At 27.6% G+C, this 19,387-nt stretch overlaps 2 protein-coding genes across 8 annotated transcripts in view; one reads left to right on the forward strand and one right to left on the reverse strand.

The window, feature by feature from the left end:
- nes (lysophosphatidylcholine acyltransferase 3 protein nessy) overlaps positions 1 to 16,306 on the reverse strand; it is an 86,728-nt gene extending 70,422 nt beyond the window's left edge. For 2 of the 3 annotated variants that reach the window (XM_075376857.1, XM_075376852.1), the window contains exon 1: positions 16,173 to 16,306. In XM_075376857.1, the coding sequence (XP_075232972.1) occupies positions 16,173 to 16,278 (106 nt within the window). In that variant the 5' untranslated portion in view covers positions 16,279 to 16,306. Of the gene's footprint in view, positions 1 to 7,865; positions 7,974 to 16,172 lie in introns of all 3 variants that reach the window. The other variant, XM_075376864.1, reaches the window with a different exon arrangement.
- An 891-nt stretch (positions 16,307 to 17,197) lies between these two features.
- The window catches only part of Ipk2 (Inositol phosphate kinase 2), an 81,845-nt gene continuing 79,655 nt past the window's right edge, over positions 17,198 to 19,387 (forward strand). For 3 of the 5 annotated variants that reach the window (XM_075376914.1, XM_075376880.1, XM_075376906.1), the window contains exon 1: positions 17,199 to 17,388. The gene's annotated coding sequence lies outside the window, so the exon portion shown is untranslated. Of the gene's footprint in view, positions 17,389 to 17,449; positions 17,822 to 19,387 lie in introns of those variants that run through there. The other 2 variants (XM_075376897.1, XM_075376887.1) reach the window with 2 other exon arrangements.

Genomic DNA, 19,387 nt, shown 5'->3' on the forward strand with positions numbered 1-19,387 from the left:
ATAAATGACATCTTTATTCTTGAGTTTATTTTTTATTTTGTTTATTCTGTTTCTTGTTACTAACTAAACTAATTAAAAATTAAAGTTCATATTGTAAATACAATTTGCAAAACAAAATAAAACAAGAGTAAATGTAGAGATTTATAAGTTTTATAAATCTTGTTATTGTATAAAACAAGTTTTATAAAAATTCAAATTAGTCATGTTAGAATGAACTTCACAAATATAATTCAAATGTAAATTGACATAAAATAAACATTTTAAACTTAATTAAAAAAAATAATAAAGTGGTTATAAACTAAAAAATAACACTTTTTTCAATTTACTTTATTTTTGATTTTTAAAGTTAATAAACTTAAAGCAACTATTAATAACTAAGTTTCTAATTTATTTATTGTAAACTAGACTTTAAGTCAAAATTAAATTTTTAATGCAACTTTTTTCAGAAGTTCATTTCACTTTCTTCAAAACATTTTTTTTGTTTTACTTTTGCAGTTTTATTTTACTTAAGAAAAAAGAGTCCAAATGTAAAACATTGTTCATAAGAAATGCAAAGCACATCTTGATAAAAGTAAATCAGTGTTCAATGAATACAAAGAGATTAAATAAACAGCTATCAAGAAAATATGTCTCCAAAATATGGGTACATTATTTATTTTTCATGTTTTCATATAAATCTGTGTGTAAAGTAGAGAATTAACAAAAAATTATTAAGTGCAAGTTAAGGCTTCTTGTAATATGAAAATATATTATATTTTTATTCAAAGTTTACACATAAATTTCTTATATGATAATACTTTGAATTTGAGAATTACCTATTATGATGAGAAAGATAGTAAAAAAATTAAGAATTTTAGAGTAACTAATTCCCTGAAATATGTTTATTTCGTAAAGAATGAGTTTGATCATACAAATTGATTTGATAAAAAAAGGAGTGTTAAAATGCTTAACCATACAAAAAATATCCACTGACTTCATGGATCCTCCACAGTTTAAAAAATTGGGATCAATAACTATTATTAATAATTTAGTTGAATTAAATTTGATTATCAAAATACCTTAACAGAATGTTTTCAATCTTCAATAAAGACTTATTATTCAACTTAAATACAAGTTCACTTATCAAAAATTTCCAGTGTAATAAAATGTGCTTAATTGGTTAATATGCTTGAAGTTTAATTATACTAGTAAAAGTTTGAGACATCATTACTTACCACTGTTGATAGTTACAAGTTAGCCATAATTTATAATATAAATTATGAAATAGTTGTAATTTTAAACTGCATCTTAACTTCCTACTATCCCGCGTACGTTTAATTATATTATTTATCCTTTTAAAAACTTCACGGATGAAACAAAATGAAGTCACACACAATTTTTTTTTATAAATAATTTTAACCATTAAAAATTACAAAGAAAAATTTCAATTAATTTTTCATTTAATTGAAATATAGCTGTAATGACCAAATTCCTTAAAAACAAATAACTGATCCCTTATTAAAGAATCTTTTTGTTAAAGATAAGAAAAACTTTTAAACAGTTAGATTAAAAAGGAAATATAGATGACTAACTAAGATTTATTGTAAATAACTGTACATATAAAGTCAGGTCCAGCTGTGTTTTTTAATAATACACTTTTGAAAAACAAAAAAAGTTATATAACTTGCTACAAAAATTTTTTTGTATACAAAATTTAGTTATAGATTTTAAGTTATAAAATAATAATCTGCAGTCTTTTTCGTTTATTTTCCCATAAATAATCATAACGTTTGGTATGTTTGCTGCTACTATTACACATGAACTTTTGAGAATCACTGCATATTTTCAGAGTAATTGTTTACATGTGATGTTATCTACTATACCTGAAATCCTCATTGGTTGTTACAAATTTTCAATGAATGAATTGCGTGGTATGATAGTTCATCAGAATTGGCCCTCTCGTAATAGAATATCATTTTACAGAGCAGTTTTCTAGAACTTTTACAGAATGAATGGAAAATGTTCCATTGCAAAAACAGACATGTATTTTCAACAAAATGGAGCACTCCACATTCTACAAATCATTAAAAACATTTTTAAACTGATAGTTTGCTGGAAAATAGGTTGTTTGTGGAGGACTGCTAAACAACCACTTAGGCCTCCAGATCTCAACGCATTATATTATAGGCTATGGAGTTGGGTGAAAAATTAGATTTATAAATTAAATATTACAACAAGATATTAACTGAATGCTCAAATTTTAAATACTGTTATGCTCATAAAGGAACATGAAGATGTTTTGAGATGAACAATACAAGATCTTCAGAAGCAAGTTAAGTAGTAGCGAAGTAGTTACATCAATTTTAATGATTAAATTTCTGAAAATTGATTAAAAACTAATGAAGTTTAGTTTATTTTAATTTCAACAGTTTTAATTTATATTACATTGATTTCCTCAGCATATATAAATTAAATTTTTACTTCTTTGAATACAGAAATTTTGATTTTTTTTGTTTATTATTTAAAATTGCAGATATTTCTGTTCATTTTGTTTTCAATTAGATTCAAATTTTTCAAACTAGTATTTTTGTTAAATTTATTACAAAGTTTTAACTGTACTGGAAATTTAACAAATCCCTAAAAATATTATTTTTTATTGAATTTTTTCATTTTTAAATTTTCCAAAAAAAATTAGAAATGTAATACAAATTATTTTTTTAAATATAAATTTCAGGTCAACAATAAAACGCACTATTTATTTTGCCATTATTAGTGTCAAAAGAATTTTAGTACTGCATTATATTGCCTGTGGAGCAAAAATCAGGATAAAATTTTTCAGTCACCCTAACTCGAAAAGAAAGAATTTCATGCACTTATCTGTACAAAGGTTTTTTTCTTTCTTTTAATTCAAAAAGCATTCCCTAAAATAGTGTCCTCTTCTAGTGGAACATCCACTATGTTATTCAAAACGCAGAGCAAAAAATATTTTATTAATGTCACCAATGCATGCTAAATGCAATAATCCAAATAACTACTTCAAAATCAATCAATAATTTTTTTCTTTTGTTAACCATAGGAAACACCAGAATAAAAAAAAAAACACTATCAAGGGAAAATAAATGAAAACTTAATTTCAAGTAATGCCTTATGATCAAATTTACGTTAAAACTACTTTCCTCAGATGAAAAATAGTTATATCAGAAAGGAGATAAAAATAACTAATCTGTTATTAAAATAAATAAGTAACTTGCAAAAATAAATTTAATAAATTACTTTTCAATAAAAATTTCAAATGCAGGACCAGCAAGGATTGCAGTTAGCAACTAATCTGACACCTTATAAGATGTTACATTTCACTGACAGTATCACTGCATGGGGCTATGTAATAGGTTGGTTTACATTACAGATGATTATTAAGATTTTAGTTGTATTATACATCATCATGGATTTACTTATGTTTTGTGCTTTAAAAAATTTATAACACAAAACATATGTATATTTAAGGAGCTGGGTTAAACTGTAAAATTAAATTTTGAAAAAAAATTATGGAAACACATTAATTGGTCAAGCATGAATTATGATCTAATGACTTGCATCATACCACAAGAAAAATGTTTGTCTATCACTATGGACTGGTTGGAATGACAAAACAAATGCGATTCTACAGATTCTTTGTTTAAAATGATTTACTTGATCTTGCAGCGGATAAACAAAGATCAACATAAGAAATTGTGCATTAAGGATATGTTTTGATTACTGATTTTAATCTGTTACACATCCTGTACCTTTTTTTGATTGAATTTTTCAAAAAAAAGTTCTTAAGTTTTCAAATGAAATTTTTTATAAAACAGTAGAGCAGTGAATTTTAATTTCTTTCAGATAATTTTTGTCTTATTTATGTTCTTAAACTAATAAATTGTAATTATATAAACATTTTCAATTGTCAATCAATCTCTGAATATCCTGATGGAGCTGTGAACACGCGACTATATATATATATATATATAAATAATGGTGAATAATATAAATCTCTGAAAAACATTTACACTTTTTGTTGTAAATTGTGTTTGCTCCAAATCCAAAAATATTGATATACAAAGAAATGGAATAATAATATTTTCTACTCTCAAACAGAATTCTTTGCTTTAAATACAAAGAAAAAATATTTAATAAATTAAGTCACATAAAAACTTGATTACTATGTTTCTGAAAACATAGTATGTTTCAAAACCTGATTGTTTTCATTGTATTTCTGTTTACATTCACTTTTCAAAGATTGTTATTTATTGCTGTCTTATATGATATAGCAAACATTAATGCTTTTCTTCTTTGGGTGTAAGAACTCAAGTATAGGTAACTTTGTTGGCATGTTAAATTTTATTACCATTTATATCATGGCCAATACTTTTTTTAAACAATTTCTTCATTGATAAAAAATAAAAATAGTAGAAAGTAGACAGGAAATGTATAGCTATAGCTATAAAAGGGAAAGTATTGTAATCAGTCCAATTTGATCATATACAGTTTTCCCCAAATATTTCCCTTTTGACAGCGAAAAAATCCAAAAACTGGATCGAAATTTTCTGGATATTCATATGTACGTGTGAGTGTTTAGTGTTACACGCTATGTCACCTTATATCTCCAGAATAACTTGACCGATTTTGACCAAACTTTGTCAGATTACTTCTACATATGGAACATTGACACCACTAAATTTTCAACTTAAAAAGTCAAGGGGGTGAGGCTGTAGAGCAAGGTCACCCTCACTCAGTATCTTGAGATTTTGCCTAATTAAGGTCCTATTTTTCTTTCATCCAGAGGTACCGGATTTGAATCCTGGTCAGGCATGGGATTTTCACACGCTACAAATCATTTCATTCATCTCATCCTCTGAAGCAATACCTAACGGTGGTCCCGGAGGTTCCTGAGATGTCTGGTTAATTGAAACCCAACCACTAAAGAACACTCGTATCCACGATCTAGTATTCAAATCTGTATCAAATGCTACAGTCTGCTATGTTGAAAAGTCAAATGTTGTTAAATACTTTTTTACACTTTAAAAAAGTGACCATTAGTACCACCACACCTGCGTGAATCAAATACAGTATGATCGTGTGCTTTAGTTTTCTGTTTCTGTTTAGCCTCTGGAAAGACTGTAAGGTATTACTTCAGAGGATGAATGAGAATCATATGTATGAATGTTAACGAAGTTAGTGTTGTACAGTCTAAGGTTGACCTTTCCTGAGATGTGTGGTTAATTGAAACCCAACCACCAAAGAACAACACGCACGCACTTTAGATAAAATCATTGAATTAAATAAAAAAAAATAATATATTTAAACGATAAATATTTTGCTACGTGATTGGAAAGTCCTAAAACTGTGTTGTCACTTTTTTATTTTGTGAAAGTAAGTGATTTTTGCTGCATGTAAATAAAAATAATGAATTTACCAAAATACTGAAATTAATAATAATAATAATTATTATTATTGTTATTATTATTATTTCCATTTATATCTTTTGTGCAATATTATGATGAATGGCAAACAGTAAAATTACAGCTGAATTACAATCAGCGGTCTATGATAAATGGAAATAATACACATGTTATATGTATTATTGGCAAATACTAAATAATAAAAATTTCTTTCAAACAGTAAAATTACTGTAATTTTACTGTTTGCCATTCATCACATTGCAAAAAAAAAAATTATTTTTGTTAATAATAATGAACAATTATTCAGTTAATTATATTTAACTAACATATTCATATTTAATTTTATATAAATTTCATTTTTTATTTTGATGAAAACTAAATTTATTATTTCCATTTAACTGGAAATTACCTTATCATAGATCGAATGATCATAATTCAGCTGTAATTTTACTGTTGTCAAAATATCTGGTATTTTTGATCGGAAAATTTGCACCTGGTTATAAAAGTAGAATATTTTTCACCAATTTTTCAGATTTGAGTCGCTATTACAGCTGCAATCCATTGTAAATGAATTACACACACACTCCCACAAACAAAATAAATATATTTGTTTTATCTAATTATTATCTACATTATTTTTTTACTTAATATATTCTTTTATTTTATTTATATTTTAAGGAAACTTTCTTATCTTTTAAGAAAAATACTTTATTTAATTTAATTGTAATATTTTTTTAATTTATACATTTAATTTTATTTAACAATTTTTTTGCGGCTTAGGTAGAACAAATTTAGTATCCACAACTAGTAAGATAATGTGGCCAAGAGGCTTAACGGTTTCAACATTTGAAAGGAGTAAAACATGTGACTAGCCTGTGCCACCTGATGAAATATATACCAAACGTATGTTTACGTGAGAAGAATAAAAATGGTGGTTACACTTTGAGTAAAAGAAAATAGTAAAAACATGTAAATGTGTCAATTAATGAATCTGAAAATAACTTTTATTTAAAGAAAGGTGCATAACAAAGCGGTATTAATGGTTACAATGTGTGTGTTTTTTATGAACAAAACGTCATGACATTTCATAAGAAGTTTAACAAGTTTGTATTTATGATGCATTAAAAAAAATTCATAATCATTTAAACATTAAACAAAAAAAAAAAAACATGAAATTATTCATAACGGAACATTTTCAAAATTATAGGAGTATATTAAAGCAGTTTCTAAATATTTTATAGAGAATCACTCTTAAGGTCACTAAATGAGGAGACCAAAGAAACAAAACTGACTCCAAGACAACAAAACTCATTTGTTGTGACAAAGGATATAGTTTGATAAGTTCTACCTCTACTTGCAAACCTAAAAATATAATCAAAATTGACAAATTAATATGGAATTCACTGAAGTGATATGAAAATTAATTTTTAACCCAGTTATCAAATTATAAAATAAACAATAATGCATAGATATCTAAAAATTAGTCTCAATTTACAACAAATTGGGGATACACGAATGTACCTAAATTGTATCGAGAAGTACAAATGTCACTGCCATATTGATTATCTCTTTACTGACATCATCATGTGTAAGCAAATCAATAAGTTTTTAAGTTGGTATTTTAACTGCATAGACTAAGAACACTAAATTACACTGTGGCACAAAAAATAAAAAAAACTATGATCTTTCCAAATAAGGAAGAAAGAAAGCTATTGTTTAACTACAAAGATGATGACTGTTAACTTAATCAATAAAATTGTTTCACTGTCCAAGCATCTTCAGTTAAAGTAATTAATATTTTTCACAATCATGGAGCACACTGAGAGATATGTTACTATAAGGGCATGATTAATAAAAATCTTAATGAGGGCTAGATATAACCAATAGGGCAAAACAATGAATTCAAAGGGACATAACCTCTTTCATAAGCAAAAATAAAATATTGCTGACTAAGGTAATAATCATATATTATTAGTGGAGAGTTTTTTTTATTTTTTTTTTTTGTTTAACAATATATTCTGAAATAAAGCAAGGATTCGTAAATTTAGATTTTGATGTTAATGACACATAAACATAGCCAGCAGGATAATTCAAATTGCCTAACACAAAGCTCTGGTGTTGAAGCTCTTTGTTATAAGTGGACAGGCATAAAATTTTTCAGCAAAAATGTTGTTTTCTAAAAAGAAATGTATATTTGACATAAAATTATATAGGCAGATCATAAATTAAAACAATATGGTGCTAGCATCATTAGACATGTACCCGTTTTTTATGGGCAAAGTGCAAGTGAAGCACAATTAGTTTTGAGTACAAATTTGTGAGTAATAGATTAAATATTCACAACTAAAAAATGTGAAATTTTTCAACATATCCCTTTTTAGAAAGTTGACAGCCTTGTAGCAATCAACAAATTTTAAAATTTTATTATTGAAATTAAACTCTACTTACACTGAAAGAGTAGACTAAACTATCCTGTCTGGGTGAACTGCAGTTTTCCACCACTGTTAAAGTACTTTGATGCAAGTCACTTCATTCTGTGTTCAATTCATAAAAGAACTGTGCAAGACAAAAAAGAAAAAAGTAGAAAGGTTTGAAACAGTAAATTAGCAGTTCTTTCAAACTTTGTTAATCTTCTGAATCATTTCATCAATCATGATTAGAAATGGCTACCTTCTCTTTGTTTGATTCACCCATTTAAAAAAATATGGCACTATTGTCTTACATTATCATCGCTTGCTAAATTCTGTCGAAAAACATTGCTAATCTGCCTAATAACTTCACAGCTTTGGGCTAATAGGAATCAAATTACTTAATTTTGATAGGATTCTCATGCACAGAAAACTTTAAATGCATAGAGAGTTATGTTACTCTAATGTAAATGGGGTATTCCATTTTAATTCAACAAATTTTCAAAAATTTTATTGCATCAACATTTTTGATTTTGATGAAATTTGGTATGATAACTACCCACCTTATAGTGGCCAAATAATATGTTTTTATATTTAAAAAAAAAATTCTTGAGTAATAGACTATTTAATAACTTGCCAACAGGTAAAAACAGCAATTTTTGTCACTTTTTCCATGAACTGTAGCATTCTTATTTTACATCATACAGAGGTCAAAAGTTTTTTTGGAAAGAGTAAAGATAGAACTCCATCTTAGTGTACTCAAAATTCATTTTGTTACATAACCAAATCTTGTACTGTTTACTGAAGATAGTTTACAAATTGTTTTTTTCAAATTTTGGGGCCAAAATAAATAATGAAGGGCTTAAGGTAACAAGCCTGTTTTTTACTTTTTAACTCTTAGGGACTAGTAGTACTGTTAACAAGTGTCCTCCATTAAAAAAAATGGTTTAGCCGCCAGATCGTAAGATTTTGAAACGTCTCATTTTTGGGGCTCAAAAACCACATGTGGGACAGGTGTCAAAAATCTGAAATGTTTACTTTTCATGTACTTTAAAACCATATAAAATGTATTTTGTTACTCAAAGGGGTTGACAAGTAATGAAGTCATCAAAACTGCTAAAAACACCATTCCTTCTATCTAACCGCGTACAATAAAACAATTCACAGCATGTATTTTTTTCAGATAATAATGTAGACCTAGTATACAAAATATTTTGATATCTATAATAAGATAGCTTATATTATAGATAGTTTGTTACCTAATTGTTTGTTAGTTTGTTACTTGACTCATACGCACAAACTCATGTTTAAACACAAAAGTGAATAGACATGCATGGACATGAATGTTTATGAAATCCTCAATGTAAACATGGTAGAAGGCTCAGTTAATGTTTTGATTTCAGTGTGATATGCTGTATTGTTGCTAGTGTTAATACTGTGGTTAGGTAATGTACACTTGTTTATAAAGTCATTTTATTAGCAGTGAACTTCTCTTTTATGGATATCTTTTATTTTTAATTTTATTAATTAGAGAAATGTTTATTTTAGCTGTAGAGAAACTGGAGTAAGACAAAGTGAGGTGTAATTGGTAGTTTTATAATTTATACTAACTGTATTGTTATAGTAAGAACCCTTGCATTTTTTAAAACAGATGATGGAATGTTCAATTGGCATTCACAATGCAACAGTATGTCACAAATTGACCTACAATAGATCTTCAGTAGTGCACAATATTTTAGAGTTTACTGAACAGCAAATAACATTGACATCTTTATGAAGTGGATGTACTGAAACAAAAAATATATGCACTTTTCATAAAACCAAATATTTAAATAAATATTTTCATATTAATGGAAAAAGTGCTCTGACCCATTTAGCTGTCACAGTAAACCGGTTAAGAAATTTCTTAATCGATTTGATACTTTCAACAAGCAATCCAGATTTAAAATTAATTACAGGCAGCGCACTGGACAAAATGCTTAAACAAAATACAAAAACCATAAGATGATCCAGAAAGCAAACCGGAATGTCAAGATATATTTGAGCCTCAATAAGTTATAGCTGAGTCTGTGAATAAAGCTTTTCAACACTTGACATATCCCCTGCCTGTTAAGGTTAAAAAATTATCGAGCAGTACAAAGGAACCAATTTAAAAAAAATAAATTACAAAAATAGCCGAGTCAGTTACCAGTAAATTAAACAATTCCTTTGATTTAAATATTTCTACAGAAGAAACCAGTCATTAAAATAAATGATAAAAAAATAGTTAAAATATGGCAGTAAACTTAAAATATTAAGTTTACTACCAAGTAGCTGGAACATTCAAAAAATTAAAAATAAGTTTAATGTTAGTCAGTATTTAGTCTGTCAATCCAAACAATTAGTTAAAACAAGTGGAATTTTGCCACAAATCGGTAAAAAGAAACCTAATCACATAATTGATGAAAATGCTATTAAATGTGTCCAAGAATTTTACCAGAATGATAAGCACAGCCAAATGATGCTAGACAAGGATTGTGTATCTATAATACAAGCTGACGGGAGGAACATTAATATTCAAATTAAGCTTATATTATGTAACTTAAAAGAATTGTAAACACCTTTCAAAGTAAAACATAATATAAAAATTTGTTGATTTAATACCTAAATTTTGTGTTCTGGCTGGTGGGTCAGGTACTCACTCTGAGTATGTATGTGTGTGTGTGTGTGTGTTTCACCCACCAAAATGTAAAATTCATGTTATCTGCTCTAAAAATGAATCTCTCCTTTCAACCATGGTATGTGATATAGAAAATGAAATGTGCATGCTGTCACAGTGTGAAAATTGTCCAGGCACTACTAATGAAGTGCTCAGATTACTGCAAGAGAGCTGGGATGATTTTGATTCTGATATTATCTTCAAATAGTAGGTTTCTGTTGACCATTGTGAACCAACTACTTAAATTCTTCAATTTCATGAGTATTTAGATAAACTTACTGAAAATTTAAATAATCTGTTTAGATTATTTAAACAATCATCATTTTGTTGCAAACAAGCTGATTTCCTCAAAATTAAAAAGGAAAACTTGGAGGGTAATATGTTGCAATGGGAGACTTCTCTCAAAATTTTCCTTTTGTGATACATGATGAAGTCCAGTCATACCAGTGGTCAAAAACTTATGCCACAGTATATCCATTGCACAGACAATATTAAAAATATAACATTTATTTTCAGCTCTAATAAAAAATGTTCAAGGGACTGAAGAATACCTGTTATTGTTATCAGGTAACCAAAACCGTCCCAGAAACAAGAACCTTTCACAGTTATGTTCTAACAAGTTAGAAATGTATTTTGAAAGTCCGGGCGACTTCTGAATCAGAAACATTTATGTTAGTATTAGTACACAAGGACATTAGTGCTTTTTGATTGCTTTATAGGTTTACCAAAGCCAAAATGTAAAAATTATATCTGTTGTGTATACGATGACAAGTGGTGGTTAGGCAAAGTCATTGAAGTCAAAATACATGAAAATGAAGAGAAATATTGAATACACTTTTTCCATTCACAGGGTTCTGACACTTCATTCAAGAAATCTTTGAGGGATAATCAAACATTGGTTCAACTGGAAAATATTTTAGATTCTCATTCCTTCAGAGCTTTTTTTATCAACTACTGGAAGAGAAGATAACATTACGCCAAAGATAAATGAGGAGTTATCAGTTTTACTCAATAAAAAAATAGCAGGAACTAAGTTATGTTAAGTTTGTCACCAGAAGTGCATAATTTATTCATAATTTGCATTAAGCAGCAGTAAAATAAGGTAAAAGTGAATTGAACAACTTGTTAATGTATTTGAATTATTTATCATTTCGTAATTATTATTTATTATTCAGTAACTGACTATTTATTAATAGTTATAATTTATTCATTCTAATGAGTTTAGTTGTAATTTTATAATATGAAAAAATACATAACATCAGTATTTTTGGATATATTGTTTATGGTTAGAAGGAACAGTGTTTTTGGCATTTTTATTGGCTTCATTACTCACTTATCAACACCTTTGAGTAACAAAACAAGTTTTATATGGTTTTAAAGTACATAAGTATTATGGTTTTAAAGTACTACTAGTACCTAAGAGTTAAAAGGTAAAAAACAGGCCTGTTACCCTAAGCGCTTCATTATTTATTTTGGCCCCAAAATTTGAAAAAACAACAATTTGTAAACATAACCTCAATAAACATTATAAGATTTGATTACGTAACAAAATGAATGAATGACTACACTAAGATGAAGTTCCATCTTTACTCTTTCCAAAAAGCCTTTTTTGACCCTTTGTACAATGTAAAATAAGAATGCTACAGCTCATGGAAAAGTGATGAAAATGAATGTTTTCACCTGTTGTGGATTAGAAAATAGTCTATTACTAAAAAAAAAAAAAAAAAAAAAAAAAAAAAAAAAAAATTTTTGGCCACATAGGTGGCCAAAGTTACCACATAACAAAATCAAAACAGTGATGTACACTCATCATTTGCTGAATTAAAATGGGATACCCCAAATATGCTATTATTACTATCACACTTCTCTCTCCCATTTAAAATACAATTTAATTTTTATATTGTACTTGTTCACTGGAAAAAATGATGAGATCTTTGAAAAAGAGATTTCAAAATGATAAATACCGTTACGGATCTTGATAAAGATTATAAATTTCAACCTGATTTACATCTTGTCAAGAGATTAAGATATAATATAGACAAAGCTAATGTGAAAATAGTTTAGATAATGTTTATATATAATTTAGATTTTTTAACATTTTCCTGATGTTTTATAGAACAGTTCATTTTTAACTGAGAGTTAGTGTCCTAAGTCTATAGTTAAAAAGAATGTCTTGATTTACAAAAACTTTGAATGTGACATAAATCTTGAACCAAATAACAAATTCCTGAAATTTTTAATGAAATCAAACATGTAGTTAACAAAAATTATTATAGAAGAGCTTAAATTGTGATTCACAGGATCAAAATTCTATTTAAAAATATATTATAAGAAAGTGATATAAAAATTAAAACCAGCTATTTTGGTTTACCAAAAGTAAAAAAAAAACTTTATTTTACAGTTTTAACTCATTACTTTGTTAAAAATAAAACAGTTCTTAAAATGACGCACAAGAAATTTACTTTTCAAGGATTAAAATTATTTTTTTCATATCTTGATTACCCCCACTCACCTAAACAAGACTCAATAAGTTACAAAACTGATGGCTAATTGATTAGAGTATTGATAATGCGCCGCACTTTATCTTACATGGGTCACCTGTGGTCCAAACCTACTTTTTGACATTTAAATCTTGTGTTTTCCTTATCCTAAGTATATCTACTATGGTATAATATTAATCTATGAACAAAATTGAAGTTGATCAAGTAATTGCTCAGAACTATTTGTTTTCTAACACAAAGGTTTCTTAACTTTTTTTACCTTGGCATGGTTTAGCAATTCATAAGATAAATACACTCAAGTTTTTAATTTACATATTACAAGATAGTTTAAAACAATCAATTTGTAGTTGGAAGAAACTACACAATTTCATTCAAACAACCACACATTTTTAATCTACTGTTAAAATATATCTTAACAACTAGCTCAAACAGCAATTTCCTTGGAATTCTCCTCTGGAAAATTAAATTAACTGCTCAATTTTCCTGAAACGTAATATTACTTTTCTTTGGTAATAGCTGTTTTAAATTTTAACTCGTTATTCAGAAAATGAGAGTATTAGCATAGATTCACAGAGTCTTCTAATGCCTACTTAATATACAGCAATATGCTACTGTCAATTTAAATGATTTCCAGCACTTACAAAATATTAACTGGGTTTATGAAACCCCTTTACCACTTTTACAACTTTATAGGAGTTTAAATTCCTGAAAGATGTTTCTACACACTTTCTTAATTAGTATCTGTGTCAAACTCTGAGTTATTACTAAACAAATTGATATATAAACATTTGTGAAAATATAATTAGAGAATCTGGTCAAACAATGGTCAAATTCCAATATATGCTCATAAATCTTTACACATTTTCTATACTTTTATTCAATATAAATGTGTGTTACAATAATAAAGCAATTACTACATGTTAATGTAAAGTTTTTCCTGGTATTCTGGAAGCTAGCCGACGTTATCTAATCACATTGTTGCAATAAGTATGCTGGTTAGTTCATACACAGCCTGATATTGATCACTTCATGACTTGCATTGAGTTATAGTGTTCAGTTGTTTGTTTATTATGTAAAATAGCTATGAAGGTTCCTAGTAATATTTTTAATTTGAACAATTTGTGTAAATCTAAAGAATGGTGTATTTCTTTCTTTCAAATGTGTAATATTTTGTTAAAGGAGAAAACACATAATAATTGGCATAAGATGTCATTTTAAGTATAGCTGAAAGTCAAGAAAGTGGCATGCAATAAAATTGAGTGCAGATAAGATGTTCAATTACAGTCTAATTCTGGTTAAATTACTCAAAAAAAGTACTGCTCTTAATTAATTTGTGAGAAGTGTGTGCTACTGAAATTTAAAAAAATTAATAGAAAAGACAGGGATAATTTGTCAAAATTAATGAATCCCTATTAGCAAAATGCAAATATAATAGTGACCAGGTTTTTGGAAGCAAAGAACAACAGGTTTTTGAGGACATTTGCTGTGAAACGGGTGTGTTTTTTGTTTACTGTAAAAAATAGAACAGCAGATCGTTTGCTAGTTATTATTGTTATCACACTGCACTTGGAACTCATATAACTTCAGATCAGGAGTTATCACACAATGGCATAAGGAAAATGAATAAATTTTACAAACATAGTACTATCAACAACACCAAACAGTTTACAGACCCTGTATCAGGGTCACACACTAACACTAACGAAAGAATGTGGGGTTACAAAATCTTCTATTAGGAGGCATTATGGGAATCAGATAGACAGCTATCTATGCCAATTTACGTAGAGGAAAAGCCTATCACCAGATGCCAATCCATTTAAACACATACTGGAAGATATCAGTACTACTTATTGGCCACCAAAATAACATATGTGTATGTTTGTTGGTTTAATAACAATAAAAACTTCAATTTTATAAACAGTAATTATAATAAAGTGATAACTTTCATTTAGTAGTTTTTATCCTACCCTAAATTTAAAATTTACATCAATACAAGCGCCTACTTAAGGGGAAATCTCTGCAGAAAGTTTTTACCTTTTATGGTCTATGCAATCCTTTTCAACCTTTACTTCATTTAATCCAAAAGGGGGTTGCTAGTCAGGAATACAAAGTAGTCTTGCTAGTCAAGACTAATGATTTCTGTTATTCAAGAAATGGGATAATTAGTCTTGAGTCAAGTTTGGTTTTCTACTTATATAATACACTGGTTGAGTAAATACTTCATGAACAGCTTATTAAAATGCTTTAAATACTAAAAACTTTCAACAGATTGCAGCACAAACAGTTTTTTTTGTAATTTTAACAACTGTTATTTGTGTTTATATAAAATCTGGTTTTGCTGATGCAATTTGAACAGTGCAGTCTTGACTTTATCATTCAATGATATTATTATTTAATTTTATAACTAGTGAATGGTTGAGTTATTTATGACATGTTTAGTAATCGTATCTGTAATCAATAATATTACATTAAAGACATTAACCTTCATTTCCATCACAACAGTTACCTAAGATTTTCAGAAAATTGCATTTTCCTACAAAATACAGATAAAAAAAAAAATAATGGGAATTAAAATAAGAAAAACATGTATAGTCATGTTCGAATGGTTGAGTTATTTATGACATGTTTAGTAATCGTATCTGTAATCAATAATATTACATTAAAGACATTAACCTTCATTTCCATCACAACAGTTACCTAAGATTTTCAGAAAATTGCATTTTCCTACAAAATACAGATAAAAAAAAATAATAATGAGAATTAAAATAAGAAAAACATGTATAGTCATGTTCGAAAAACATGACAAGCTTTTTAAGTAATAAAAACTGAAGGTGTTTGGATGACTTAACTATTTTAACTTTATAAAAAATACATCACTTAACCTCAAACATTTAAATTGTTACAGACTATGGTGAAGGTTAAATACCAAAATAAAAAGGAAATAATAAAAATAAAGAAACTTAAAAAAAAAAGACATAAATAAATATCCTTAAAATAAAAATCCGGTACTTAATATTGAAAAGGCAATTTTACTACATCCAATCGATCGAGATGGATAACCTATGATTGCAGTCATGTCATGCATATAGCACTAAAAAAATATAAAATAAAGAGTTGTTAGCTCCACTCAAAGTAACATCATTCTTACCTACAAATATTGAAATTAAAAGCCGCAGAGCAGCCTCGGAAGTACCTAAACTATCGGATAACTTTGTTAATGCACTGTCCTCACTTTTCGTTACTACCGCCTCCATTTTATAATCAATGCCATTTAAATATTTATCTAAAATTTGCTACTAACCTAACTAAATGTAATAATTTATTTCCTACTCATTACTGAGGCTTCCCTGAAGTAATTTGCTACGAATGTGAGCAACCTGGATTACCTATCAATATTGTGATTGTTGAAATTTTCAAAACAGTTTTATAAAATACGCTTTTATTTATATCATAATTTATTTAGTAGTAGTACCTTGTCTTTATAGGTAAAGTGATGATATCTTCTTTTATAATTAAAAAAAACTCGCTGCGCTTGCTGGTTACAGCTGAAGCTGTCAGCATTCTGTATACTGAACCAAATGGGCGATTACTTGAAATTTAAAATGTATACTAACACTAAAAAACGACAATGTAAAAGACAAATGCGTAAAACCTTTGCAATTTTATGGTGAATTTGATTAGATTGACTTTAATCGATGAAAAATGTTTAAAAACTACTGAAAAGCAACGTTATAACTACATTTTTCTCGCCCATATGATACCTCCGAACCTCTGTTTAATAACAAACCTACAGATACATGTGTTGTAGTTTTTAAATTATTTAAAAGAGTAGTGAAGTGTAATTAGCAAAGGACTGGAAAATAAACAGCTGTGCAAAAAAACTAAAAAATGTAAATTTCTCTCGCACTGAGGTACTTCTACTTTGCGGAGCCCCAAACCGGTCGCGTAACTGTTAAAGTAAAGATTATTGTTTAACAAATTTTCTGAACAGCTTTCTTGACTAACAAAGAGTGGAATTACTTCACAGTAGTAAAAACATATATTCATATACATCGGAACAGGTTGTAAACGACCAAATAAAAATTAGTACTTAAAAAAAAAAAAACAGGAATTGAAATTATTTACATCAGAAAAACTTTTTGCTTCCACAAGAATGCTGGAGCCATAATTGTGAGCATTGGTTAGAAAATGTTGCGTTTGATGTGCTTGTTTGGCCTATGAGCTCATGAAGTTTTGGTTATGTAGCGGGCATTATGGATTAAGAATGGGTTCAAAATTGTTGGAGTTTTAGATAGTCATTATGTCAGTGATCGTCATATGTATTTCTCCTCAAAAATAAACCCAAGGGTGCTTATTGATAAGTTGTAAGTTGAATTAATCTATATTTTACGTCTTTAGAAGCGGAGTATTTTACTACTGTATTGTCGTTCAGTTAAAACAAATAATGGATTGAAACATCTTATAGTACGGTATATCGTTGATAACCTATTTTTATTTTTTTTACCGTGTAGCTACTTTTAAGCAGATATTTGTCGGAGAAATTTGGTGAGAGTATTTCACAATGCTTGCAGATTACGAATAATAATAGCATCCAATATGTGTCAAGGAAAACATCTGTTGCTCATTCGATACAATTGTTTAAAGAAAAAATGTTCCTAGCGTGACATTCATTCTTTATAGTGGTTATTTTTATTTTTTTTTAATAATGAAAATAATAAATTTTACTGATATGCCTGAAATATCTATCTGTTGAGTTGAATTGAAGTGAGGTTATGTTCTATTTACTGTTTTAAAAAGGTAACAAAATTTGTGAAATTTATAATATATTGTGGCTGAATACAAATGTTGTTGAAGGAAACTGTAAATTTGCTGCAGAAAAAATTTTGATTGTTTTCATTTTTTTGTATCATTTTATAATTTGAAAGTTACTTAGTTTTCTTGATATACAGGTTGAGAATATTTTTAAACTTTACATTTATAGCAGTTTTCCGTATGTTAACTCATTTTTATTCTGTTTACTTTATAATTATAATGTTGTTTAGTTACTATATTTTTGTCTGTTAGTTGGGGCTGTGAAGATTACATTAGGATTAATAATTTTCAATAATTAATTGATCCAGATTTAAATAAAATAAATTTAAAAAAAGATGGTACTTACGTATTAACGCCACCGCAGCTACAGCTTTATTTAAAAACAAAGTAGTCAATCGGAGTGTTAATTAACAAGAGTGTTTTGATTATTTAAATAATAGATAATTGCAATAATTACTGAATTTATTAAATAAATACTCAAAAAATTACAGTTTTAATTAGTCAGGGGTAGCGAGCGAAGTGAGAGTAGGTTAAGTTTGGTTAAATTATATTTATAGAATAAATAAATATAAATAACCATTTATTAACATTAATAAAGAGACTGTTTTGAATCTATGTTAAACTCTATATCGGCCCATTTTCCACCAAAATCCGATTGACTACTTTGTTTTTAAATAAAGCTGTAGCTGCGGTGGCGTTAATACGTAAGTACCAAAAACATTTTTATTCCAAGTGCTTCCAGTCACTCTTGGAACCATATCATTGAGTGATTGATGTTGCTGTTTTTTCAGTCTTGTTTCCCAAGTTAAAACCTCCTAAATATACATATACTCAAAAAAAAGACCACTTCTTTACATATTCTATTATGAAAAAATGCACAAAACCATGCAAGAACATTATACTAAGTTAACAATCAACTTAGTTTTACAATATTTTTTGGTCACATTGAGAATAAATGTCTTGTGAAGTCAGCAACAGCCAAGACTTAAGTGTCTCAGCCAAAAGTGTTTTTATCTGAAAATTTTTCAACATGTCTCATTTATAACTTGTGCAGTATATAACATATAAAAAGTAAGTTATTTGAAAAACCTGTTCATCAAATTTGAATATGCATAAGATATACACTGCATAAGATAATACACTGATAAGGTAATACACTAAGATAAGATAAGATAAGATAATACACTGCATTTTTAATATAAAAAGTGTTTTTGAAATTAATTTTATAAATTCAAGATTTTTACTGCTCTAATCCTTTTCATTATAATGTCTGAATAATTTTGTATGTCTGTATGATACAAATGTATGTGTTCATAATTGCTTGTGTATATGCGCACACTGTATGTGTTTTGTATATGTTGAATGTATATGTATGAGCGAGAAATTTTATATCCATTTACTTGAATAGAACTATTATATATTTTGTTGTGTAATGTATAAGCAATGTCTAATAAAAGTACTTCACCTACTATAGTTTTATTATATTACATTATGGTACATTATTTATTATAATATATACAACTATTTACAGGTGTGTCAGTTTATGTTGAT

This window comes from Lycorma delicatula, chromosome 1, assembly GCF_047948215.1.
Source record: "Lycorma delicatula isolate Av1 chromosome 1, ASM4794821v1, whole genome shotgun sequence".
Lineage (NCBI taxonomy): Eukaryota > Metazoa > Arthropoda > Insecta > Hemiptera > Fulgoridae > Lycorma > Lycorma delicatula.